General features: G+C 39.1%; 1 protein-coding gene across 5 annotated transcripts; it reads right to left on the bottom strand.

Moving 5' to 3' along the window:
• Positions 1 to 1,905: 1,905 nt before the first annotated feature.
• Positions 1,906 to 26,169, bottom strand: KLHL7 (kelch like family member 7). 5 transcript variants are annotated; one of them, XM_080611664.1, is made up of 12 exons: positions 25,634 to 26,169; positions 25,402 to 25,485; positions 21,856 to 21,958; positions 20,898 to 20,991; positions 19,745 to 19,869; positions 17,885 to 18,060; positions 14,526 to 14,700; positions 12,824 to 12,966; positions 7,289 to 7,529; positions 4,176 to 4,377; positions 3,805 to 3,902; positions 1,906 to 2,198 (listed from the first exon to the last, which is right to left on the bottom strand). In XM_080611664.1, the coding sequence occupies exons 1-12, from the start codon at positions 25,751 to 25,753 to the stop codon at positions 1,915 to 1,917; spliced, it is 1,845 nt and encodes a 614-aa protein (XP_080467790.1). In that variant the 5' UTR covers positions 25,754 to 26,169; the 3' UTR covers positions 1,906 to 1,914. The 5 variants fall into 5 exon arrangements, with proteins under 5 accessions (XP_080467790.1, XP_080467792.1, XP_080467794.1 ...); XM_080611666.1 differs by lacking the exon at positions 25,634 to 26,169 and adding an exon at positions 23,335 to 23,817 and having other exon boundaries at positions 25,267 to 25,405; XM_080611668.1 differs by lacking the exon at positions 25,634 to 26,169 and adding an exon at positions 23,440 to 23,817 and having other exon boundaries at positions 25,267 to 25,405.

Genomic DNA, 26,169 nt, shown 5'->3' with positions numbered 1-26,169 from the left:
AAATGTCGAGGGGAAATCCTCACCGAACTAGCAGTGTACGTGAAGGCGAGCACCGAGGCTTTGCACAAAGGTTGAGCCGTTCATGAGCGCAAAACCATGCCACCGGGAGAGCCGCTTATTCTATCACAAGCTACGGCTCAACCATCTGCTCCTCCGTTGTAGGTGGAAGTTTTTCAGTGGCTTTAAAATAAAGTCAGAGGGGGCATCACAATTTTAAAAGCATCTACAAAATAACATAGAGCCTGTACACTCTGAGAAGTGCACAGCTGACTCTTTAACTGCTTGTTAAGAGTAGTGACACCTTTGTTTTGTGGCTCAGAAAAATTGAAAAAGGGGGGGGGGGAAATGACAACACTCACTTTCTCCTCAATAAAGAACTGAGTTACAGGAACTGCTGCCAAGCCATGAGTGCATCTACTACTTCCTGTACATGCAGAGTTGTTAGGATGAGGAAGAAAACCAAGAGGATGTCTACAAAGTACCACTGACTTTGAAAACTGGATTTTATACTACTGATGGGCACATGGAGGATCTTCAGAAATAAACCAGGCTAAAAATCCGCACCACCAGCAATGCACAAGGTACAGGTAGGTAAGCACCAACTTTTTAAGTTCACTCAATAGTCTCATAGAAACATCTGAAAAAATCAGCAAATTAGAAGAGAGGTGACAAAATCAGGGTGAAGAATAAGATAGCATGGGAGCAGGACAGACATACATACACTGCATAGTCTTCCAGGAGTTGGAAGATGTACACAGTATTGACACCCACAGCTGGACAAGCTGAACTTCTACACTGGAGGAAAGTTACTGTTCCATTGGGTGCAAACATCTACAGAACTATATGCTTACAAACCAGACATTAATAACCATGTGCAACTTTAGAAGACTTCTATAAAATATCTTTAATGACTTCGTTCATGCCATTTTAAAAGCAGTCATTTTCAAGAAGAAAAATCAATACATTTGTTGTATTGACTTTGCTTTCCCATTCCTATTCCCATCTTTAGTCATAGCTTGGCATCCACAGTATGTACAGGCTGATACCTGGGAAGATATATTGAAAATTAATCCCAAATTTCCAACTTGCTAATTATAGTGCACAATTATTGTGGACTTCCCCACCGTCCCCTTATGTCAGGATAATAAAAAAAAAAAAAAATAAAAAAAAAATGAAAGTCTTTCCATGAAAAGCCCCCCAAAATGCCAAAGAGGTCATTAGCAAAGTGTCTATCTATCTATATATATATATATATATATATGGCCTGTCTAACTTTAAAAATCAATAAGCAGTCATGCAAATGATGGAAGTCAGTCACTGGAGGAGGGCCAGCTGTCATGATCTATAGGGCTGCATAACCTATCCCCATGCACCGTGGGAATCATTTATTATACTGCTGTCCTTGGTCTTTCCTGAGGAAATAAAAAATCTTCATTGCATCCTAGTAAGATTTCTGCAGGTAGGTATACATGAGAGGATTCTTTACTCATCATTTCTCATGACCCAAGCTGCATTTACTCACCTTTATTAAATGAAGAGGTCTCTGCAACTGAGCTCAGTGAAGTGTCATTTAACCAGAAATCTTACCTTCATCAGATGCTTTGAGTTTTTCTGAATAATTGGACTGGGTCTATTTTTGACAAGGCCACACACAGTCCTTTTAAAAGAATATGCTGTATGATCTCAGCTAGATAAGCAGATTCTCAAAACACATCCCCATCTCTTAAAACAGACAAGAAAATGGGCATGACAAAATCCATGTAATACAATATGCTGTATATACAAATTGAAAGACTGCAGCTCAGTTTTTCCTATTACTCAGTTTAACAAGATTCAGTAAAACATGGAAGCAAAGCACCAATAGCTATCTTTCCCCACGTCCTTGAAGAATGTCTCAGCATCTCCTATGGGTCTTCAAGTCTCTAAAGTTTCTTCATTTGCCCCACAAGTGTCTACAACACAGATTAAACAACTTGTCACTGGGAAAGCACGGACTTTGGAGTTAGCTATCCACTTGTCTGTTTCAGTATTATATTCAAGAATGTGCCCTAATCGACCAACACCCTGAAAACCAGCCAGGACATAGACTATAGATCCCACAGCAGCACACTTCACTGTTACACCTTTCCATGGCATTGGAGACACCATCTTCCATTCATTCATCTTGATATCGTAATATTCTACATTATCGAGGCCACCTACAAAGCAATGAAATAGATAATTGCTTATTACATTGTACCATGGACTGAACTAGAGCACACAAATGATTTGACTTAGGTTTTTTTTTTATTTTCAAGGTTTAGATTAAAAGCCACAGGTTTCTAAACTAGAGTTTAACCCTTTTATAAATACAGAAACAAAAATAAAAAGGAGACGAAAAGCGAGATGTAACAAGTTTCATATTATATGCTTTCTAGAGATTCTAACATGTTACTTCATGAACAGAAGAACTAACAATACCAAATTTCTTTTGGATTTGTGGCTAGTGACTAAAACTCAGGAATCCACATGAAACTTCCCTATAGCAAGAGCATTTTATTCTAGAGGGGTCACCACTACCCTTTACCTAAATTGGGTCATTTACTGATACAGGTTGTCTCTCTTCATTATGATATTAAAATCAATCAAGTTTAAAAGTCCTTTTGAAAAGGGCCAAGAGAATCAGAAGTTATTAAGGAAGAGTAGATTTTGTGACTAAGATTTGCTTCTTTAGGAAACACGGTAGTAGTGTCTACAAACATCCTGTTATCCCTATTTAACAATTGTAATAAGAGTCACAGTTTTCATTTTCAGTCCTGAATTCTGAGATCTGAGAAATCAGGAAATCTTTATATCATGTTAAGAGGTACAAATATTTTGCCCCAGATATGACTCTTCCCCATATATTACAGTAAGAACAATTAATCAGTCAGGCTACAGAATATGAACTGCAAAATAATACTTTAACTTATTGTTCAATAGTACACACTTCTAATATGAGCATTCAGTGAGTAACATTTAACAAAATGGCAACTCTGGCTGTAAGTGATTAATACAATGTTTGAAAATAATAAAAAAAAAGCATCTCTTGATATTTTGCATCAGAAATGAATCATTCTGGAGTAGTTTTAGTAGCTAATTAAAATACAAACTATATTCTAAAATAGCATTAATCTGAAATCAAATATTCCAATGGTAATTAATAAACCTTATAGCTGAGAACTTTCCATTTCAAAAAAAGCACTTCAGAAACCCTATGTAATTAAAATTCAGTTCTCCTGGGAAATAAAATATTATTGTAGTTTTAAAGGCAAGGAGACAGGCAGATCATAAATGACTTGCTCATGACAGTAAGTCATATTTCAAACCTAAGGCAGTCAAAGAAGTTTTCACTTTTTCACTGCTTTAAAATGGCTGACTAGCTTTAAATCTTTAGACTGAAGTACCTAAAATAATAGCTAGACCCGCCTCAAAAAGAATGCTGAAATCTCTCAAAATACATGATTAATAAAAAATTTGAAATCAATCTTTTCTCAGATGATTTCTCAGATGGTTTAGCCACATTAGCTACTGCAGAACTGGGTTACAGTATGGGTGCATATCTGGGTTTGGGAGTACTGTCATTAGTAAAAAGAGTTTGAAAAATAAGCAAGTAAAGCAGGAAGCTGCAAGAAAGAAGGCAACAATGGTGTCACAACAGGACAGGTTTTATGGTACTGCTCAAAGTTTTTCAGCTGAACAGAGCAGAATGAATGCCTTGCAGAAGAAAAAAGGCCCCCATGAAACCTAGTGTGACCAGCTAAAGAACTGATAGAATTCAAGTACCTAAGCCATTTTGTCCACCCACAGCAAATATTTTGTCCTTCACGAACACCAGGCCATGATTCTTTCTGGCTTCAATCATTGGACAGAGCTCAGTCCACCTAGGGAAAAAGAAAACCAAACAGGCAAACTCAATATACGGTTCCTAGTAAATAAGTATAAAATAAATAAATAAAACCTAGCATTAGGAAAATAAATACAGAAAAAAAGCTGCTTAAGAAAAACCGCTTTTTAAGTGAAACTACAGATAACTTGTTTATTACAGCTTTTTTAAGGAAAAGTCCTTACCACATATAATTTTTCATCCATACTTTAGTTATTTACAGAGCAAGTAAAGCCACAAGTGACCAAAAATAATCAGAATTAATACTTACGTTTCAGTGGCTGGATCATAGACTTCACAGGAATTTAGGACTCTTCCAGAAACATTGTTTCCCAAGCTTCCTCCGCATACATAAATGAGACCATTCGCCTCCACCATTCCATGGCTGCATCGCTGAGTCAGCATGCTGGGCTTTGTGTGCCAGCTTTCTGTTCTCGTGTCATAGCATTCAAATAAATACAGTGCAGAATTTCCTTAAAAAAACAGAAACCCACCAAAGTGGCATTAATTTTTATGGTTGTCTTTCAAGAGAAGAGTCTAACAGTAATTTATTTGTTGAAAAGGGAAAGCTGCTTTCCCACCTCCAAAAGCCAAAAGTAACCAACTCTAAACTTCGGGCTATTCAGAGACTGCCTATTTGTAATTCTTTGGACTCTTTTGTTTCAAAATATGCAAGTAAGTTTATAAAACTGCTATTTGTGTTTAAAACCATAAACAAATGATGAGGGTTTTGTTTAGGGGGTTTTTTGTTGTGTTTTTTGTTTGGGGGGTGGTGGGGAAGGGAATAAACACTGAACAAAAATGTATATGACAAACAATTAGTAATTTATAATCTCCTGCTACTCTCACTACTTAGAAATAAGTTGAATTTTCAGATGTGAAGATGAAACCAGCCTTGTAAACTCAGTACAGATTCACATAAGTCTTTTTTCTCTAAGCAATGTGACTTGCCCAATTCCCTGAATACTTGTTGCCTTTGGAACTTGATTATGTTGTAACCCACTCCTGTATTAGCAACCACAAGACAGCTACCCCTTCACCATGTTACATTCTTCCTGGGGACTAGCAGATAGTATTTTCTGGAAGTGCAAGGTCTGTGTACTACTTCCTCAAGGGCAAATAAAGCTATTACTGAAATAAAAAAAGCAGTTTTTCTAGAGAAGTTAGATGGGAACTGAAAGACTCATGCTCATGAACCATAGCCAAAGGAGAGAAGGATGGATACAACTCTCTCAGAAAACAACCAGGACTCTTCTCCCCTTTTGTTTCAATAGATATATCCACCTAGAACAGTTAAAGGTGCCTTTTCTTGTGATTCTTTTTCCTTGGCTTTCTACTTCTAAAAATCTAAGTGTGTCACACTAGCAGCACTCACAGCTGGGGATTTGAACCCTCAAAACAATACTACATTTCTAGATCCAAAAACCAGGAGCAGACTTCTATAAACTGCGTTTGTTTACTCCTACCATGTAATTCTCAGTATCATGAAGAACTGTATCAACTGGGAGATATTTTTTCCTTGATGTAAATACACATCCTTATTGCTCTGAAGCTGTAGACTCTCTCATCCATGGGAAGTAACAGCAGAACTGTCTTTAATATCTTTTTTTTAAAAAGGTAAAAGCTTCCATTTTCAGTATGCTGTCAGTATAATGTTAAATATTTTTTCCTCCACCTAAATACAGTGGAAGAATTTATTAGGTTTAACTTCCAAACTCTGCTTGCTATTGCAAATAAAACAGTACCCCCACCAGTTCAAAAAGGGGAAGTGAGCCCTGTTTTCTGTAGTGGGCTGCCATAGTAATTAGTTTTCCAAACTCCTCAATCAGTGCAAAAAGCATGCAATTTTTAGATTCCTCTACAGCTAAACACACTGCAGCATTTTCTCCAAATAATGGTTTCACATAATTACATGCTCCAAATCAGAAAATGCTAGAGTCGGGATAGACAGACTTTTCCAAACAAGCAGTGTTCACTGAGTTCCAAAGAAGAAAAAAAGTACAGGCAAAATAAACTCAGTCATTAATCTTTAGCTTTTACTATTCCGTCTTGAATAATATCTATGGGAAGCACAGGGACTGTGCAGTTATGCAATAGAGATTTAAAAGAAAACTCCTAAATTAAAACTTCCATTATAGTTGTATTAACTAATTACAATGTATTAGAAAATAAACTATACAATCAGAGTTTGTATCATACTCCCTCCTGAGCTGAAATGGGAAATCACAAGATTTACCAGACTTCGTAGGGTTCCAAGTTTGCCCATGTAAGCCTGTTTTAATGGGAAAGGTGCCATTTCACAATTATCACACTAGGTGGCGGGTAAGAACTGCCTAATCTGCTTCTACATTAGCCCTTTTAAAGTATTTTAGGAGTCAGCAAACATTACCTAAATGTCACAACTTCCCATTAAGTGATTCAATCTTAAGCACCGATTATGACCTTTTTTCCTCGTCTCACCTCCCTCTGCAGCAAGGCAGAACTCAAAAGGATCTAACAGAAAATTTCTCCTGGCTCTAGGTTTTGTTTGTGTTGACTCTTTTTTTTTTTCCTGCAGAACACAGCTTTTTTTAAACCTCTGTATTTTTTGGATATAGCATACCTACATTCCTACTTTTGATTTGTTTGTATCAGATTTAGACAAAATAGATTTTAAAATGTTGCTGTAACACCCAGCAACATCCATCTTTTTTTGGAAGAAAAACCCCAATGGTTTTTTTTTTTTTTTTTACCATGATGAGTACTAACATTTAAAGAAAGTCGTTTTCCTTCATTTACTGAAGCAAACCAACTGAATAACAAACTATCAGATGATAACATCTGTCATTTGACCAAAAAACTAACAAATTCCTTCACAGGGCCACGTACCATTTCACTACAAAAAGCAGTAGTGCTAAAAGCTTTTTTCCCCACCTTTCCCCGTTCCTCCCCCTCCCCCCCCTTAGAAAAGGCCTCATCAGGCCCAACATATGTTGTAAACAACGAATGCCACTGCCAAAATGCAGCTATTCTGGTCATACATCCCAGAAAATCTTAAACCACGCTGAGTTCTGTGCATTTATAGAAGTAAAGCTAAGAGCTGAGTGGGACTGCCAAAATCTATTTCCTTGTCCCCAGTTAACTTTCTGAAGAGTTGCAGTGTACTTGATGCTTAATGTAAATTTTAATCATTTCAATCAGTGAAACCATTTTAAAAACACAACAGAAATAGGTTGTTGGATTGTGGGGAAGATAAAAATCCTAAATATAGAAAAATAAACTCATTAGGCTAACATGGCAACGTGCAGCTTCTTTTCAACAGTCATGCAAAAACCAGAAAAATTTCCAGGTCTTTGTGCCTTTTTTTATTTTTTTGGTTTGTTTTAAAGATTTTTAGTGTCTTACCCACTTCTGAACCACCAGATGTATAAATTTTGCCCTCAGCAGCACAGGCTGCAAGGCTATCTCGAGGTGTTGGAGGTCCTAGCTTGGAATACCAGCTATCCTTCACCACATTGTAGCAGTCCATTCGCTTTATAGGGAAGAGCTGGGAACCACCCAAAATATAAACTACGTTGTCCCAGAAGACACAAGCTGCATCCCTGCGCTTTTCAAAGGGACATCGGATGTCTGTCCAGCTGTAATCCTGCATTACAAAGAACAAGTAATGTCTAATAGATTATAACACTTACCTGCACAGCGAGTGTTTTCAAACAGAGCTTTTCATAGAGATTTAGATACGGTCAGTTTTAAAGTTCCTTGTCAAAACACACATGAATACTGTTTATTGAAGAATACTCCTCAGGCGTACTCTTGAAAAAATCTCTTAGACACGGACATAGTTAGCTGCAGCGAACCATGACATTTCTATTCCCTCATTCCCTTTGTTCACCCAGTACAGCTTCCCTGAAAAAGTGGGGTTTTTTCCCCAACAGAATTGACCGCCTGCTGCTATCATGTCAGAAACAAAGCATGTGATCAGTAAAGTAGGACTGCATTTTCTTTTATAGGAATGGAAAAAAAGACATCTTTACACATAGTAACAGATTCTTTCTAAAGAATAAAATAAAATAAAATACAGAATGCACCAAACAAAGGCAATGGAAAGAGAAGATAATATCCAAATTGACAAGCAACTCAGTTAAAAAGCTCTGATACATACTTTATTACCATGACAACTAGAAGCTTATTTACAGAATTTACAAAACACAAATGATCTATAGCTATCCACAGTTGATAGCATAAGAAATAGGGCAATGCTCCATCACAAATACTGGCAGTCATGTTGCCTAGAAACTGAATCTTGCTTGAATTGGCAAGATCAGCAAGTATCAAATATGGGCAGTAACACTACCCAAAACCTTAAGAACACCAAACTCAGCAACTGATGGCAGACCAGGATAGAATACAGCACAAGAAACACTTCTTGAGTAACAGCATCTCACATATTCCATGAGCACAGCTTGTGGTCCTGTACTGAACAGGAAAGTATGGAACCTTAACTGTTATCTATGCCACCTCAAGATGGTCTAGCTCAACCTGCTGAATGACCTTCATTGGAATGGTTCACACAAGACGTTACATCATTACATTTTCTTAGCAAAGACATACTTCAAACACCTTGGTCAATGAGGAAGAACAGCGACTCCTACATGGGGGTTCAAAGAAAGAGAGGCAGAGCATGTTATAGTCCAAAACATCTTACAATCTTTTCTTGTAGCATCCCCCATATCAAGAAGAGCTGGCAGGTGCATGTGGCCCTTTATGGTGAGAAACAGGTCCTGGGGCATCCTAGAAAGGAAAGCCATACTACAGCATGGCAAAATAAATAGCTGCATAAATCTTAAGAAAATGTCTTAGTGCATTGTGCAAGATCAACATAATTCTAGCTCAAACTTCTGGCACTTTTACAAAAAATCCTGTTGCTTACTGTTATAAAGGGCTGTGATCTGACCCACTTATGGCTTCAGTTCATAGCTACCATTTCATCCACACCTTTATCAAATGAAAAGCCATAACCTGAGCATACTTGGCAGTATCCTCCTCTTTCAGCAGGAAGCAGTTTAGGTCATTCTCTTGTAATGCTCCTCTTCAGTGCTAGCCTGCACCACATAGAACTGATTTCAGTTTATGCATTTTACACACTTCAGAATTATGCTGAAGAGTTGCTTTACGCCACAGTCAAGATCAATGCAGCCCTGGGCAGTGGCAAACCTCATTTCTTGGGGGTGAGTAGGGAAAGAAAGACCAGGATAAGCATGTGGTGACACTTTCCTTGCTGATCTTTGTTTTCAATAAACAGTGGTGCAGGACACCAGAGGCAGAAGCTGCACCTTTGCATTTAATAGTTTTTGAAAGGTTTGTTTTGTTTTTTTTTCCTCTTTCACTGGTTTATTTAATCACTTCTTAAAACTGTCTGAACTCCTACAGGCACAAGACCTTGTGACAAGAATGGCACATGTAATCATGGGCCACGTGAAAAAGTACCTCCATTTGCTCAAGACTTTTCTGTTGTTTTCAGCTGATACCTGTTCTTCCAAGTTTGTCAGGGAGAACAGCAGACGTACATAGTATGGACAGCCTCCCCACTACTAGCTTATTGACTACGGCTCTTTCCTCATGAAAGGTATGCTGGTTCCCTTATTCATTAAGAGATAGCATTGGTAGGCATCTGTTACTTTTTACTTGCTGTTGCTGAATTGTGCACTGTTAAAAAATTAAAACTTGCAGCCATTTCTGGTCCCTAGAGACAGCAGTTTCAAGAGAATAAGCATATTGCTGCCTCAAAAATCCCAGAAAGTCATGTATAAATTTTTATCAAGAATTCATAAAACTGAAAGTATTCTATTGAGCGGGGAGAAAAAAAAAAAAAAAAGAAAGAAAGAAAGAAAGAAGAAACTAAAAAAAAAAATCTGTGGAAAATTCCACAAGAAACTGCTTCCTACCACTGTTAATAAAACATCTAGGATTTCTAGTAGAGTTCTGAAAACATCTCTACTCAAAATAGTGCCAGATTAGGTTGCTCCACAAGTTTTATGCCCATCTGCATCTGTCCTGTTGCTCTCTTGATGAAGTACATGCATCAATAGAAATATCAGTTACAGTGCAACAAAGACAACAAATAGAGACTTAAAATAGTACTGCTAATAGCCTTAACAAATAACACGCAGTATCCAATCCATTCTTATTTAAAGAATCCTTTCAGACAAGAGGGAAATGAAGAACAGCATTAGAAACTATTTCTGCGTGCAGCACAATTAGTGAAAATTAAAATTGTTTGCACTAGTTTTACAGTGTTTTAATTATTGACATTTATATCATTACAACTGAGAAAATACTTTCAGGAAAAACATAACCATCATTTTGAACTGTTTCTTTGGCTGATGTACTAATTAAGTTATTGAATTTAATTAAAATCAGAAGTGAAGGAATAGGTTACTATTCAATCAGGTCAACAGAAACCAAACAAAATATTAATTCTTCCCCAAGGTCCTAACCTTGCAAAAGTATATACACAACCTTCATTTTCTGCTCTGTGACACTCCTATCATTTTTTAATAAGACTAATTAAAGCAAGTTAAACATGGTATAGTCTACAGCATTGGAGCCTTCAATCCCACACTTATTTTACATGCACACTATACTAATTCAACAGGGGTTCTGTATCCTTGGTTTGTTGCATTTAAGAAGCCACTGTCACAGTTAATTAAAGATCAAACTCAGATACATGAGCAAAACATCAGAAAAAGACCTTTAAATAGCTTAGAGTTGGAAATGAAGTGAAAGCTATTCAACAACACATGACAGGCTAGCTAAGAATATCCAAGAAAGCATACAAACATACTAGGAAAACATTCAAGGAAGACATGCTTATAGAATCAAGATCTCAAATTACCCACTTTTTTCCTTTTCCTTTCCTGCCCACTCCCCCTCCACCCCCCCCAAAATCTACATGCAAGGCTATAAAGCTTGATCAGAGGCAGTGCTACAAATTTTCTTCCAAACTGCATTCTTTTTTGGTGTTATGTGTGGACAAGTAGTCCACAAATAAAAAATTAAGCTATTTTACTCTATGCTTTAATGGAGACTTATATAGGTATGACTTTTTGTCCACAAAAGATTACTTCGTAATATAATAGTTTAGGTCTGATTGAAGATCACCTAACTACATACATAATTTTCTTTTCAGTTGCAAGTCTTTACCTGTCACTCCCACTGAGCATGCACTGAGATTATTAGTTAACAAACAATATTAAGTTTTCAGAAAATACATGGTGACAACTGGGAAGGGAGGGAGAAGTTATGTTAGTTTATAAAGAGCGATGAAGCAAACCCCCCCATCTTTTGAGTTCTGACCACCACTGACATCAGGCACTTATCAGTTAGGTTGGTAAAGAGACCACATGCACACTACACTGATAATACTGTTGCCAATTAGTGACGGGGATAGTAAGTCTCAAAGCTAGTTTCCATCCTGCCTAAAATTAGCTTTACTCCAAAATGAGTAACTGGAGAGTAAGAGAAAGAATCTTTGATCTGATTTCCTTCTAATAAAAGAAAGGTCAGAGCATACTGGGTGAATTACAACTTGTTAAAATGCCAAAACCAACTGTTTGAAAAGGATAAATAACCTGATCAAAGGTTTCCCCTACTCAGACCTTGGAAAGGAAAGAATTATCTGCTCTGTTACCCTCACCTCCTGACCCCCAGCTGGAGTACTGTTTATCTTGAGTATGTGCATGAAGAAAAAAGGTGGTGATTATTTAGGAATTTGTAATTCCCAATAAAAATATATATATTCAATGTTTCTCAAACTAACTCAGCAAAGCTGGTAGGTTTTTTTTCCTCCAGACTTGAAGGGTGCTCAAAGGTGGTTTCAATTTTATCTTACATAAAGGGAATGGGAAAGATGAGTTTAAAACACATTCCAAGGGCTCATTCATTCTGAATTCAATTTGACAGGGCTCACATTGACTGTAAAGTTCACACAGGTAACACACAAAACTGTTTGAAATTACAACGAGCACTTAATATGCTGAGTTAGGACAACCAGAATTTCTGTAACAAAATATTACATGTATGTGATCCTGTAACTTGAGAGCACTTATGTTTATGTAGCAACTTTTTTTCTTATACTACTGCATGTGCTTGCCTGGTAAAACAGAGTATGGATAATCCTTCTGCATGCAGCTGATGTTTCTAGAACATCTAGTCTGCATAGCTGAAATATACACCATGCCTGTTGCTTGGTTTTATTCAGGAAACACGGAAACAAGTTTCAGGCAAAGCTTGCTTGCTCTGCATTAGCCATCTCTTAAGTTATTTTTTTTGTTGTAGAAACCCACTCTTTTCCACTTACATAATACTTGGCTCCCAGTTCTTCTCCTTACATACTTTTAGTAAGAAACAGAATTGTGAACCATTGGGATTTAGAAGTGGTTGCATATTTATAACAAATGACTGAAAAGCCACCTTACACTCTAAAACTGGGTTCTACACTAACATACAAGCCAATAATTTAACTTGTGCTAAAAAGAAATTGCTTTAAGTTATTCTCTGAACACATGTGCATGCACATGCATACAGACTTTCATATGTTCCTACGTGACTGCTTGATGTTTCAGTGACCTTTTATTTATTTCCAGCTGTGGGATGCACATACCAACCAATTCTCAATTCGGATTTATCAGAACTCTGTATCTAATATTGCCAATAAACAAACACATAACCATTCTATTCAAATTGAAGTATTACATCTATGTACACAGATTTGAAAATACCTAATTAACCATACTCTTCCAACTATATCCCCAAGAGGCAGGGAATACATCCTTCCTAATAGCATATTGCAGATCATTATGTTTTAATTAATATTATCAGCAAATAAAACATGTAAGATTACAAGCAGTGAATCTTAATGCATTCTGAGGTAACGATTACCTTTGGATTAAAATATCTGCAGGACTGGGGCTGTGAGCCTCCAAATAAAGCAATGCGGTAATCATGTTTTTTTCTTCTTGGCCGTGTACCTTCCACTAACTCTTCTCTGTCTTCTGGGGAAAGTAGATGGTATCGCATCCCACCTAGAAGGAAGACAACAAGTGTTGCAGATCCAGTGTAGCTCATAAATGGAAAGGGATGTTGCAGAGGATGGGAGAGGGAAAGAGAAAGGAGGGAAAGCGGGAAAACCAAGCTTCTACATTATACCTATGCAGCTTTGATTTAAAAGGGAAAGCAGCACAGCAGTACATAAGGATAGGAGCATACCCAGATGAACATCCTATTTCAAACTACCTGCTCCATGTGAAAATAGGACATGGATATAGACTCCTATTATACACCAGCTGATTGATCAGCTCATTTAGCCAGTATAAGCAAGCACCTGAGTTTGCCACAGTGAAACATGCAAAAGGAAATAACCCCTCAAAAAAAAACAAACCCAAAAAAACCCACACGAAACCCAAAACACCCCCCCCAAAAAAACCCACATAAAATCCCCCACAAAACAAACAAAAAAAAAAAAAAAAAGAAAGAAAAAGAAACCAAACAAAAAGAATAGCAAAACTGGGAGCCTAAAGAGGACAATACTAACATTAAAAGAAGGGACTCGAATGCAGTGAGAAGTCAACCATGCTGGTCTCCTTGCCCCCCAGTTTCTCATTAACAAGGAAAGTATCTCTAGCCCATTTACCTCATGAAAACCCCTCACTTTTGTCCTACCTTGAAAATGCAAAATATTAGTTACAAGTAGTATTACAAAAAATAAGCATTCTCCTAAGAAATGTTCCAAAGAATGTAAAAATGTTAGTGACATTACAAGCCACTAACACCAGACAAACAAAAATCCTTATTTCTTAAACAATGCACCCAAATCCATGTCACACAAGAAGTATGACTGAGATGTTGATGGTCATCAAGTACAATACTTACCAACATATAGGTTAATTTGAATCTTCTCATTGAGACTGAAGGAAAACAACTGCATACCTTTTTTTTAGCTCTATGCTAAAATGAAGCCAACTAGGTAATTGCTACTGGAATTAAAAAAACTTCTTTCTGGGAAATTTATCAACATCTAGGCTTTTCTTTCTTAGATGGCAAAAATCCACAAAAGCTGTTTCCTACGAAGGGAAGCTTGCTTCCTATCTCATCTGCACTTTGAGAATGCAACTGTCTGTAGGCTCAAAGGTCAGTATCTATTAGAAATAAAAACAGTGCAACATATACCTAACTTTCTAATTTGTTTAGGGAAGCTTTATAATATTCAGAATTTTGACATAAAATATTTCTTTTAATTCACATGCTGACATGAACAATGTTGAAGTTAATCGCCTGTCTTAAAAGGCACGCTAACACTTCCAATTACCCTAATGACTCATTAACAAAATCTCCATTTCATTACTTGTCATGGAGTTCATGTCATCTGCTAGAAAAGAAAGTCACACTGTGTTACATAAACTGCATTTTATTTACATGCTAATCTGCTAATCCAACTTGAACTAAACAAAGCATCCTAGAGGGAACAGTCAGATGAATTTAATGTGAAAGTGTTGTCAGAGCATTTTACAGCAGTCTTCACATTCCACAGCATATTGTTTTAAATGCTCAGAACATAAAAGATTTCAGGTAGAGGTCTACTTACTGATCACCATTTTAAGGCATTCTGGGTTATCCTGAATAAGTGGTTCAGCCTGAACTGTTTTACTTAAGAAATTCTTTGATATAAGAGGAAATCGGACTTTAGCAAGAATATCAACCATGTATGGCTGGCGATTTGGCTCATCATACTTCAGCCATCTGACTGCTGCATCATAAACCTTAAACAAGAGACAAGAAAAGGATAAGGTAATCACCACACAGTTAGACAAATAACAAATATTCCAAATTGATTCTTCTGCCTGTTGAAGGTTAACTCATACTAATGTTTTAGTATGTGGGGATCCATCACCATCTTCCAAAAAAAACTCCAACAAATCAACCAAAGCCCCAAAAAGACATGAAGTAAAACAAATACGCAACCACACAATAAAACCCATCTACAAACCTGAAAAAAACCCCAACAATTATTTCAGATATTAAATTTTTTTCTCCTCCAAATGGGAAACATGAATCTGCAATTCACATTTATGTGAGTAACCCCTGTAACAAGATGAAGTCTAACGTGTTTTGAATTCTATGTCATAACACAGGTAATACTTCATCAGAAGTGTTAAAATAGCTTCTACTTGATACAGTTTCTTGAGCTCACAAACTGCTTGTGTTACCGAATAGTGCTGGGGATCCAAATAAATTGCTATTGTTGTGCCTTAAGGGACAATTTGAATTACAGCTTTTAGCTGCACACTATCATAAATTTACCATTCAGAGAATCTCCTCTCAGTCTTCTCTTTACAGGAAATGATAATGGGTTTTCTTCGAGGGTAGGGAGGACAGAACAGGGAAGGTTACCAACAAATCTGCTCTGGGTCAGGAAGGAACAAAACGAAACTCCATTATTACCTATGCATCAAGATACTTCCATAGTGCTCTCAGACACATCAAGCTTATCTACTATGCTGCCACTTCACAGTGAGCACTGACTTCATTACAAGTGATAGCACAGTCAATGCCTACTCCTGTAGCTGAAGCTAATCACAGCAATCAGTGGTGAGTAACTGAGATAGAATGTGGAAAGACATTTAATGGCAGAGTTAGTTACTTAGAGGAACTGCTAGACCATCTCAGCTAAAATTCTGTAAAATGACCAGGGAGAGTAAAGAAATTAAAAAAAATAAATGTAAGGCTCAATTCCATCAGCTAAGTAAATTCAACAGAATGACTGGGACAGGAACACTGTAGAAATTCTTTACTGTGAGGGTGGTGAGGCACTGGAATGGGTTGCCCAGGGAGATTGTGAGTGCTCCATCCTTGGCAGTGTTCAAGGCCAGGTTGGATGAGGCCTTGGGTGGCATGGTTTAGTGTGAGGTGTCCCTGCCCATGGCAGGGGGGTTGGAACTAGATGATCTTAAGGTCCTTTCCAACCCTAATTATTCTATGATTCTAGGATCCCTTCATCAGCAGGGACATTCCTTGCATACAGGAAAACCAGGACAGTTAGTAATTAAGGCTACCTTCCCTTTTTTTTTTTTGGTCTAAATGTAAATATGCTTTACACCAATACAAAAGTTACACTCTAACATCAACTTTGTAGCAGTACTCCTGGAAAAATCAGATTCCTATAATATCGCTGGCAAATTTTTGCAGTTTCATACTGCACACTGCTACTTTCCTGAAGGAATTTTAACGATACCATATTACCCACATAAAATTTCTACCACTGCTGCCAATTTAAAGCATGCTATGCTACATTTCCAGCAGAACTTCAGGAACGTAAATTCCAAAGTGGGGAATTTCGGTTGCAAGTCAAACACCACTTCCAGCTTTGAGAATGTTACCCTGAGACCTGAACTTTTACCAGCACACGGCAAGATGTCGAGCTGCGACATAACTCATACTTACACTTGTAACCAGCCAATTATCATATTTGATCACCTGATATTATGCCCCCCTGTTAGTAATCCTCTTTTCACTGAAGCTTTTTACTGCATCAGATTCACAGAATTATTGTGTTTTCTTCAGTTTAAGCTGAACTTCACAGTCAGGGAAACATCCCTTTATATCTAAGTGGATACACATACCATCTTGGCTGTGAGATCCGTCTGTTGCACTTCAAAGGTATGAAGTCAACTCACAATGACATATGCAAACTTAAATTACCTAATTCAAGCACCAGAACAGCATAGCTAGAAAGGCAAGATTTCAGTTTGTTTTCAAGATATTTGAGAAGCTACAACAACTACCCAGCAGCTACAACAATCCTGCAATCACCTCTTTGGGCTGTGGTGCAGGCATCTATACTCTTCCTATTTCCCTGCAGTAGGAAGAACAAGCTGGCAAACATTTAGGGCTGTGCTATAAGCTGAATCAAGCTTTCCAAGTGGGACAATTGTGGAAGTAACTTCTACCACAGGTTACAACTTTCAATTGAGTGAAAGTCTAGGCTCCTTTCAGCCACTTAAACGTTTTTTTGTGTGTCTACTTCCCAAATAAGGGCCTTCCATCAATACCCCACCGGCAATCCATCTAGCTTTCAGTGTTATGTTCATCTTGCGTCCAAGTCCCTCAGTTCCCCAAGCTTAACTTGTATATGCATCTGTTTCCATCAAAAGCAACTCCTTTCTGTAACAAGCTGAGCCCCTGCTCAGCTAGATACATGCATCCATTCAGGTGCATTTTGCTTAATACTTTGAAGTAGTTAACTTTTACTGATAGCACATGAACCCCAATCTAGGAGCAGCTGCTATAATACATCAAACTTAATTCAGCTCACATACGTGAGATATCTTGATAAAGAAAACTGTTTTGCTTACTCCCTTTATGACTTCTTTCTTCCTAGCCTGGTAAAAGAACAGATACTGGAAGGCTGCTATGTATGTGAAGGGGGGCTATAAGGATGCTGGGGAGAGACTCTTCATTAGGGACTGCAGTGACAGGACAAGGGGTAACGGGTTAAAACTTAAACAGGGGAAGTTAGACTCGGTATAAGGAAGAAGTTCTTTACTGTAAGGGTGGTGAGGCACTGGAACAGGTTGCCCAGGGAAGTTGTGAATGCTCCATCCCTGGTGGTGTTCAAGGCTGGGTGGGACAGAGCCTTGAGTGACATGGTTTAGTGTGAGGTGTCCCTGCCCATGGAAGGGGGGTTGGAACTTGATGATCTTAAGGTCCTTTCCAACCGTAACTATTCTATGATTCTATATTAATAGCCACACATGAAATGTGGATATTCATTAATATTTGGTTTTGACCAAGCTAGGATGTACCTTTTATTCTACAATTCAGCAAGCACTATGTGCATCATATGCTGTAGGAACATCAGACTTGAGATACTTCAAACCAGTTCTTGATTATAAAATAAGATGGTGAAGTTCAGTGCTCTCAGCTGGTATGAAAGAGTGATCTCACCTGGTCTTCAGCCCTCACTGTCAAAGTATCTTGATTCAAGAGATGTGTCACACGTTTAACATCAAGCTGAAGAAATTCATCTGTCTTGTAAACTTCAGTGAAATGCTGATGGATAAAGTCATCTGCAGTGGCTTTCAGTTCTGGACAGTCTAAGCATTCTGCTAACACACTTATACCTGTGAGGGGAAAATTAAGAAAAAAGAAAACCAAAACAACTTCCAAACTTGAACTGCAATTACCTTTAATATATTACAATAGAATAAGATTACTGTAATTTCAGTGACACCTGCAACCCCAGTTTAGTATTACCATGCTTTTATTTTTTCTTTAAAACACATGCTGTCATAACTCATCTGCAACTCATGGCAAACTAAGATAAGCACAAGCTGCTGATCCACAGCCCTCCCAAGCTAATTGAGAATCAGAACTGAAGCACTTACTGTATTAACTCCCTCCAGCACTACTTCCTCACTGTTTCTTTCCCCATTATGAAGCAGATAACATTACCTTAACCAGTTCTGAGCCATATCACAATAACAAAGTCTAACCAGAACAGCTTGAGAAACTAGATCCAGGTTTTACGACCTGATCTGCTCGTGTGGCAGCAGTCACCTACGAAGCCCAAACTTCCTTCAAGAGTCACAGTGAACTGAGACTTTTTCTATACAGGTCAGCCACAGACCAACACAAAAAGAGTCAAATGGATGCTGCTGCAAGGGCAGAAGATTGCCACAAAGGTGTAAACAGCAACTGCTACTGAACAGCACCATTTCCAACCTTCCCATTAGAAACCAGGCAAGCACATACAGAGGTGGTGGCAAGAAGATGCCCCATATCTCTGGCAGTGTTTAAGGCCAGGCTGGATGGGGCTTTGAGCAACCTGGTCTAGTGAAAGGTGTCCCTGCCCATGGCAGATGGGGTTTGAATCAGATAATCTTTGAAGGTCCCTTCCAGCCCAAACCATTCTATAATTCTATGAACTGTGGTAGAACTCACCAACCCTGGGCTGCAATGAGCCTGAGCTGCTCTAAAAAAACAAACCCAAAACCAAAAAACCCTCAAGCAACACAGAAGAAGGAATACGCCTCAAAGCACGCATATGTAGCATTTTCCTTAAAAGGTAATGTCTTTCTTCCAGAAGTCATTTCAGAGCCACAGCAACAACTGCACCAAAGTGTCAGTGGAATCATTGTAATTCAGATACTCGCAAAACATTCCTACTGGTATTATAAACATCTGTAACATAGAGATGTTACTAGGAGAATTATATGACCAACAGCAATAAGAAATCCTATAAACAAGTTTATCTTTAATCTCTGGTTAAAGTGCACCAAATCTTAAGCATGAAAAAGTTCTACTTGTTGTTTTACCTTTTCTGTAACACCAAATTCATATTAGGACTACAGAACATACTAATATCAGACCTGCCTGGATGACATTTACAGATTTCAATCAAAATGAAGAGCAACCAAAACCAGGAGTAACCTAAACTTATCCTGCTTATACTTCTGGAAGATATGCCAGTTTCGTAGAAATTACAACTCTCAAATTTTGTCTCCAAGTGCAGTAACAACAACTGAAGGCTTCACCTTACTAAACAGCTGAGATTCTCTAACAAACAATAAGCTCCCACAGCGCTGCCAACCTAGCACAGTCAGGAGACACTGATTCTGGCAAAACAACTGTCAGATTGTTTTGTCTACAGCAATGGACAACAGTTCATATTTGGAACAAAGTATTAATGTGAAAGTATTTTTACATGCCTGGATTTAGCCAAATATTACTTTTAGACAATACTGTTTTTCAGGAAAAGTGAAGTTAAAAAATAAATGGTAAATTTAAAGTTCGCATTTCTCTTACCGAGACAATTGGAAGCATCAACTTGTTCTTTTAAGAAGTCCACACACATTTTTTTCACAGGTTCAATTTGATATTGGTTTGCTGCATCTAGTAAAGACTGGACATTATTGCTGTTAACTGAGATTCTGCAAAACAGAAGGTGTAAAATTAGCATCACTGGAATTACCTACTTTGTTGTAGTAAAAAAGCAACTTACATCAATTCACATAAATGGCAAAATTATCTCCCTGCTCTTTACCCAAGAATCTTTCACATATATTCTGCAGACTTGTGTGATTAGCCCCCTTCACAAAACAGAAAGTGAACAGAATCTTTTTTCTGACAGTCTCCTGCTCCCAAATAGGCATCAGCAAAATCTGTCTAAACTCATCATCAAGACTGCTCTGGCTGATTGGCCCAGCATGCAGAAGCAGAACAACCAGTTTGGCAGTGCTTCAAGAGAAGGTACACAGGGCACAGACAAGGGCTTCAGCACCAGGGATGGCAACCATATGACTGGGGTGCTGACACTGACTGTCTCTCATCATCAATGGAACGCATTTCTTTTCTCAAAGAAAGGGAAGAAAGAGAGGACCTAAGGAGAGTTAATCCCATTAGTACAAAGATGAAAAGCCTGGCATCCATCAGTCAGGAAAGCTTATTAAGTAGTACTGTTTACAATCCTAGTCATCTGTACAGGCTCTGTTTAAAAAAGAAAACAATCATATGAACAACCCAAGATAGGAGGGAAATGCTGTTCACAGAACAGTTATCCACTCTGTCTGACTTGAGACTAAGGTATTATTACTCCTGGAAATGGTTCTATGTGATAACTACCACCGCCATAAAAAAAAACCCTGATGATATCAATAAGGGCCTGAATTTCAAAACTATGGGAAAGACCATTTGACTCCAATGCTGAAGTCAGGTGCTTGAAGTGCTTTGAATTGCTTTATAGAAACAACTACTGTTCTCTTTAGTCTGTAGGGCTTCCTGCTGATTAAATAAAAAGGAAAAGGGAAAAAGGATAGAAGGGTCTAGTCACATCAGGCTTTAAACAAAGTATTGTAATGGTAACAAACCTGATGAATCATAAAAGCATTATTTTAAGATTTTATCATTTACAACTGGCAGGCTTCCTAGAAAAAGTGTCAGCTTTAAGTAACAAAACTACCTTGCAGTATAAGCAAACTCCACAAGCTGTTCAATAATGTCAGGTTCTGCATCTTTTAGCTCCACTTCAAAGGACTTTGATTCAAGCATGTTTGCTGCAAATAGATTAAAAGACAGATTATATCAATAAGTCATTCTAGTTATTGTACATTTTGCAAACAGTAGGAAATAAAGTAATTGTACAAAGTACCCTGTACTCTGCACTTGTTAGGCCGCACCTAGAATGCTGTGTTCATTTCTGGGCCCCTCACTACAAGACATACATTGGAGTGCTGTAGCGGGTCCACAAAAGAGCAAAGAAGCTGGTGAAGGGTCTGGAAAGTAAGTTTCATGAGCATCAACAGCTATTTCTACATTCAAGCTGGTAACGAGAGACAGCTCTGAGCTCTCCACATCCAGACACGGCACTGTAGGTTTGCTCGCAGACGGTTACAAGCTGACCATTGAAGGCACAATTGTTTTATTTCCACTCAATTTTAATGTGTTTTATAGCACACTAATTTTAGAGCTCGTGGCTAAGGCATGCGAAAGTAAGACAGGTACAACATAACTGAATTTGTAAAGACAGAATAAATGCAAGGATGTTTACTCTTCTGAAAGCCCATTTTATATGTGGAAGTGCCTAGTGGAAACAATGGAGAGAGAAATTCTGTCATGGGGGTAAAAGCTCCCAGTTTTCAGGTTAAGATAGAGAGAGAGCAATTCTAAAACAGTGTATGGGCCCCAATAAATAAGGTAACTTACATATGGAGTAACACTTGACCTGATCAGAAGAGTTAAAAGGGAAAATGAGGGGAAGGGTTAACAGAGTTGAAAGGAAGAAGACACAAAATTAGGAAATCTTCACTTATGCTTACCCTGAAATTAATTGTTTTTGTAAAATAAACAGCTTGTCAGCCACAAGTCTAACAGGATATCATCACAAGAGCTTGTAATCAATAAATTCTGAAAACACTTACTAGTAAACATCAGGTTAAAAAAATGACTGGCTGAAGCAAGCACAACACGGTGAGCTGGGATCTTTCTGTCTTGAACCATAAGAATCACATCACATAGAGTTTTCTAAAGCAGAGGAAAAAAAGCCAGACAAATAAACCCCACAAAGATGAGCATTTAAAAAAAAAAATCCTTCAGCAATATTTCTTTAAAAACAGCTTATAGAAATTCATCACTTTTCTCAATATACACAACTCAGGAGCATTAGGTAATAAAAAGACATCCTGAAAGTCAAAGTTCAGCTCAGTAACCTGGAGACCTAGCAAAGTTCAGTTTACCCATGAACATGTACCTGAAGAATGGCCACAAATAACAAACTCTGATTAAAATTTTTCCTGTGGCTGATATAATGCCACCACTGCATTTATATTACACTCTTTTCATCCATCAGTGGCTTTCTTCTCTTCTCCACTGCTAATTTCTCAAAACCTCACAGAAACCTCCTATCTGAAGACTGCTGTCAGATTACCCAACTAGAGTGAAAGTGATGAACAAATTCAAAGCATTCAGTGAAACACTTTTAAGAAATTGTATCCCAAAAATACCACTTCTATGGAAGAGTTTAACTCCTCACACCTGATGGTGATGGCTGAAACTTCCAGATTAAAAAAAAAGTAATTCTATTTTCTTTTTAGCAAAAATTAAAGTATTTCTATTGCTATTTGTATGTAAGCAGTTAGCTTCTCCACTACATATGAACTGTCATGTACTAGAAGGAGAAAGGAAAGTGACATGAAATTTGTCAGAAGACATGAGAGAGAGTAAGGGACTGGGCTAAAAAGCACACAATTTGAATATATTCTCAAATGGTATCCTTTCTAAGAACATATTGACTGAAATAAATATATACCATGCTACAGTTAATTATCACATTCTCTTTCTTAATAAAGAAAAACCGAGCAGCTTTGCTTCCTAAAACCAAGAATTAATTTTTGACTACTACCTTAAGTTCATGGAACTGCTTTCAGAAACATCTACCTACACCCATCCCAATACTAACTCAAAGAAACAGCATTTCTACTGCAGGAAGTATAATACTTGCTTAGAACAGCACAAAAACATTTTCCACATACAGACAGCATTATTTGGGGCCCACCTTTAAAGGCTAATAATCCATACATGCATATCCTTCAAACAGACCTATGATGTTTTAGTTTCTTGAAGGAAAGGACACTTAGAAGCATGCACTGGACAACATAAATAATATACTAAAAAAAAGGTTTAATTAGCAGATGGGGAGTGGCATACAACTTCCTTCGTACATCTGTAGCTTCAAACCATTTAGGATTGAAACAACAACAACAACAACAACAACAACAAAAAAAAAAAAAAAAAAAAAAGAAGAGACCATTGGAGAAAAGTTTCACAGGAAATCCTTTAAAGCTCAAATACTTAGCACATCTGGTTCAAAAAAAGCATCGCAAATCAGAAGTACAAGATACCATAAAATCCTGTGGCCAAGCTTGACTAAGACTTGCAAACATTGCTTGCACTCCACACTGCATTTCTAAGATACATTTAGTGCTTCAGCTCAGCATTTGATGCACCTTGGCTATTCTAAGGCCTCTCTGGGTGCAGGAAAAACTGGCAACCAAAACAGCTCATTTTCATTTCTTCTCCTGGGATGTTTCTGGGTGTGACTGTTCCATTTCAACTAATGCTCTTCAGAGATTTTGTGTATTTCTTTCCAGGAGGACCCACTGGTGTCACTGAGTGGCCTCAATGAGGCAGCAGATGGTGTTGCATCAACTGAAGGACACACCCAAGCGTGAGCTTGCATTAGGGTGCTTCATCATCCAAATAACAGGTTCAGCAACACCTTGTGACTCTGTTCCATCTTCATTCCCAATTACTTCAGTCCTGGCTGACCTCCACCCAGCTGCAAAGTTGCAACACAGGATTTACCCACATGCTGCCGAATAGCTCTGTAAAACCCATGAAGACATGAGACATATATTGTTGAAAATGAGTTGACAAGTCCTCCATGCACTAAAACACTTGCCTCTAACATCCAAGTGCAGGTTTGTCCCTAGTTCAAACTCCCATACTTATGGAAGCTGTCTCTGGATACCAGCTCACACAAAAAACAGCTTCTTTAAAATTAGCTGTGCTTTCCCATCGGCCCATTTTCCCACAGCACTAAACTAATGCAGATAAATAGCTACTGCTCCATATGCATGTTGCTATTTCCATCACAGGAAATTTTTAACTCACATCATACTTAGGTTTTATAACCACAGCATAGTTCCTGACTTATCAAAAATACAAGAAGAGCTACTTATAAATCCTCTTAAACTTTAGCACAGCTAATCAGCTGAACTAGTACATTTTCCTCTGACTCCTGCCGACTTCCTAATTTGATCCTGTATAATCACATAGTTAACCTCCTCTTATAAACAACTAAAAGAAGTATGAGTGTCATGAACTATGCAGGAATTTCTGGAGTGGTCACCACTGGGCAGGATATGCAAAGCCATCAACTGAGGTTTCACAGCACTTAACCCTGATCTTCTCTCTCCCTGTTCAGAGTAACCTGTAACTAGATGAGAGTTGGCACTCTATTATACTGAAAGATGAGGTCCTTATGCAGAACAACATCGTTGTGCCACATACTGGAGTATGTGACATGATAAAGGACTGCAATTTCCCTGTGCTAGGAGCTGTATATACATCTAATGGAGACACTGGAACAGGTTACCCAGAGAAGCTGTGGCTGCCCCATCCCTGGCAGCGTCCAAGGCCAGGCTGGACAGAGCTATGAGCAACCTGGTCTAGTGCAAGGTGTCCCTGCCCATGGCAGGGGGTTGGAACTGGATGAGCTTTAAGGTCCCTTCCAACCCAAACCATTCTATGATTTCTGTATGCACAGACTTACACATATCATCGTTCTGCTAACGTACCAAAAGTTTAAGCTTTTGTCAGCATTTCTTTCAGTTTGGGCAACTCAACTGAAATATACCTGTATGACTGGTTTTGGTTACAGATCTTGCTCTACTGGTAATCAGAAGAGTCATCTTTAATAATCATTGTACTACAGACCTAGGAAGCTGATCATCCCAAAAGGTCAGAATTTGTAAAGCTGAGGCCACCAGTGTTCTGTACTGGTTTCTTAGTGTGATGGCCAGATGCATTCAGCATGAAGTACAAGAAATGCTACCTGTGAAACCAACCCATGGCTCCAGTCACGTCTCTGCTCCCACTGCCCCTTCACTACCCTGACACCATTCACAGTATTTGTTCAGAGGGGAGCTCCTGGTCAAAATTCAGCATCACCCTCTTTACGCCCCTCCTTGAAAAAGCTACGTGAATCCCCTAACTGGAGAAACTCGGCTATGATTCGCAGTTTAACTCCTGCCCTACAACAGGCATAGCACCATTAGACAAAGAAGCAGATCCGCTGTGTCTTCAGCCTTCAGCGCCACCAATACGCCGTTCCAGGTGAAAGCTGGACTCGTTACACTCGCTGTGCCGGCACACAGCAGCGCTCACTTCGATCTTAGCCTACTAACTCGCGCACTCAGCACGCGGCCTGCCTCGGCGGTACCGGCCTTCCAGCGCCTTCGGTGTGGTTGCTTGTCGCAGTCAAACCCCAGCTACGGAAAAACCAAGCAAACCTTCAGGCGGGAGGCAGGACCTGGCTACGGCGCAGCACCACCGGTACCGGCGGGGCTCGGGGCTTACACTACCGAATGCGTCCCTGCCCGGGAGCCTGCGATGGAGCCGCCGCGACCAGCGCCGTACCTGCTTGCGCATGGTGTTCATGACTCCCATGAAGCTCGCCAGCAGCTTCGCCTCCTCGTGGGCAGCGAGCTTCTTCTCCGTCTTCTTCTTGCTGCTTTTGTCCGACCCAGGGTCGGCCATGCTCCCCCGCCCTCACCGCCGCGGACACCGCCGGCCCGCCACCCCCACAGGGGTACATGCGCCGCCGGGGCGACGCCCGCCAGCTGCCGACCAGCGGCTGCCGATGCTTGGCCCGGGGAGCAGACAGACAGGAAGCGGGGAGGAGAAGGCAAGGACCAGCCCCGCCGACACCGAAGCACCGCTCGCCGAGGCGGCAGCAGCGGCCTTCGGACGAAAGGCGGAGCGAGGCGCGCTGACGACATCAGGCAGCGCTGCCCGCACGCGGGATAAACAAAGAGCGGAGGGGCTTGAGAGTGTCACGTGGCACGCAGGAGGGCGCGCCTGCGCACTGCCGGGGCCGGTGGGGTAGTAACCTGAGGGCCCGGGAGGGGGCTCGTTTTGGAGGAGGTGGTGTGTCCGTGGGTTCGAGCTTGCTC

The sequence above is a fragment of the Psittacula echo genome (genome assembly GCF_963264785.1).
Source record: "Psittacula echo genome assembly, chromosome: 2".
NCBI classification, from domain to species: Eukaryota; Metazoa; Chordata; class Aves; order Psittaciformes; family Psittacidae; genus Psittacula; species Psittacula echo.
This window is presented reverse-complemented; position numbering and strand designations above follow the sequence as displayed.